This window comes from Sinocyclocheilus anshuiensis, unplaced genomic scaffold (genome assembly GCF_001515605.1).
Source record: "Sinocyclocheilus anshuiensis isolate Anshui unplaced genomic scaffold, SAMN03320099.WGS_v1.1 scaffold652, whole genome shotgun sequence".
NCBI lineage: Eukaryota > Metazoa > Chordata > Actinopteri > Cypriniformes > Cyprinidae > Sinocyclocheilus > Sinocyclocheilus anshuiensis.
Window position 1 is genome coordinate 2,960 of NW_015555769.1, and position 2,387 is coordinate 5,346.

General features: G+C 25.3%; 1 protein-coding gene across 1 annotated transcript in view; it reads left to right on the plus strand.

The window, feature by feature from the left end:
- Positions 1-470: 470 nt before the first annotated feature.
- LOC107674384 (regulator of G-protein signaling 7-like) overlaps positions 471-2,387 on the plus strand; it is a 6,268-nt gene continuing 4,351 nt past the window's right edge. Inside the window, exons 1-2 of the mRNA XM_016468344.1 lie at positions 471-689; positions 769-858. Of these exons, the coding sequence (XP_016323830.1) occupies positions 471-689; positions 769-858 (309 nt within the window). The remainder of the gene's footprint in view (positions 690-768; positions 859-2,387) is intronic.

Here is a 2,387-nt window from a genome sequence, read left to right on the forward strand (position 1 = left end):
AATGTACTATTATTATTATTATTATTATTATTTTACATTTTTTAATAAATAAACAAAAAGTAAATGTTGCATTATATCTGGCTATATTATATTAAAATGTATTTATTATTATTATTATTATTTTACATTTTTAAATAAATAAACAAAAAGTAAATGTTGCATTATATCTGGCTATATTATATTAAAATGTATTTATTATTATTATTATTATTTTACATTTTTAAATAAATAAACAAAAAGTAAATGTTGCATTATATCTGGCTATATTATATTAAAATGTATTTATTATTATTATTATTATTTTACATTTTTAAATAAATAAACAAAAAGTAAATGTTGCATTATATCTGGCTATATTATATTAAAATGTATTTATTATTATTATTATTATTTTACATTTTTAAATAAATAAACAAAAAGTAAATGTAGCATTGCACCCAACTATATTACATTAATATGTATTTTTTGAAATGTTGAAATATTTTTTGTCAAATCTGTGCAGGTTCTGGCTGGCGGTGCAGGAGCTGAAGAAGCGCCCGATCCGGGAGGTTCCCAGCAGGGTGCAGGAGATCTGGGACGAGTTTCTGGCTTCTGGAGCTCCGAGTGCCATCAACGTCGACTCCAGGAGCTACGACAAAACCACGCAGAACATCAAGGATCCCGGCCGATACGCTTTCCAGGACGCTCAGGTCTGTGTTTCAGCTTTACTCGGCTCACGTGAGGCTCTCGTCATCGTCTCCTGAACGCTGTGTGTTTGTGCTTCATCAGGAGCACATCTATAAACTCATGAAGAGTGACTCCTACAGCCGCTTCATCAGATCCAGCGCCTACCAGGAGATGCTGCAGGCCAAGAAGAAGGTATAGCCTCTGAAGCGCTTGGAAACGGCCATCTAAATGTCCTCATTCTGCTTCAGTTACTCCGGTGTTTATTTCTGTTTAACCCCTCGTCTCCCGTCACGAGGTGTCTGCCGCGTCTCGTTTGTTTTGCACGTGTTTCTCTTTGTTTCTTCTTCTGTTCTGTTGTGTCTGTTTTGTTTTGAAGTGATGAAACAGGAAGTGCTGATTGGCTGGTTTTTCTGTGATGTGGTGAGTTCTGTCAGACGGATCGTCTCTTCAGTGTCAGAGATGTATAGACATGCTGGAAAGTACCACAGAAAATCATTTCAATCAGTCTCTCAGCATTACTAAATGCAAATTGCATGATAAAAATTGTAGTTAGTAATATAATCTGTTACATTACACATTTTAGGTAATGTAATCTGACTACTTTTGGATTACTTTTAGATTACTTTTGACCCAAATAATTTAAATTTTTCTTTTTTTGTAGTTTTAGTATTTATAGTATTTTATAGTGTAGTATTTCATTTTATAGTATTTCTTATTATTTTTTTTATAAAATAGGATAAAATTACACATTTTAGGTAATGTAATCTGACTACTTTTGGATTATTTCTAGATTACTTTTGACCCAAATAATTTAAGTAATTTCTTTTATTGATTTTTTTATTTTAATTTTTTTTATTTTGTAGTGTTTATTTAGTATTTATAGTATTTTATAGTATTTCTTATTTTTATATATTTTTTAAAAATAAAATAAAATTACACATTTTAGGTAATGTAATCTGACAATTTTGGATTACTTTTAGATTACTTTTGACCCAAATAATTTAAGTCATTTGTTTTTATTGATTTTTTTACATTTTTATTTTATTTTGTAGTGTTTATTTAGTATTTATAGTATTTCTTATTATTTTTATATTTTGTTTATAAAATAAAATAAAATTACACATTTTAGGTAATGTAATCTGACTATTTTTGGATTACTTTTAGATTACTTTTGACCCAAATAATTCAAGTAATTTTTTATTGATTTATTTTTATTTTATTTTGTAGTATTTTATAGTATAGTATTTTATTTTATAGTATTTATTATTACTATTATTATTTTTCTTTTTTTAATAAAATTAAATAAAACAAAATAAAATTACACATTTTAGGTAATGTAATCTGACTACTTTTGGATTATTTCTAGATTACTTTTGACCCAAATAATTTAAGTAATTTCTTTTATTGATTTTTTTATTTTAATTTTTTTTATTTTGTAGTGTTTATTTAGTATTTATAGTATTTTATAGTATTTCTTATTTTTATATATTTTTTAAAAATAAAATAAAATTACACATTTTAGGTAATGTAATCTGACAATTTTGGATTACTTTTAGATTACTTTTGACCCAAATAATTTAAGTAATTTCTTTTATTGATTTTTTTATTTTAATTTTTTTTATTTTGTAGTGTTTATTTAGTATTTATAGTATTTCTTATTATTTTTATATTTTGTTTATAAAATAAAATAAAATTACACATTTTAGGTAATGTAATCTGAC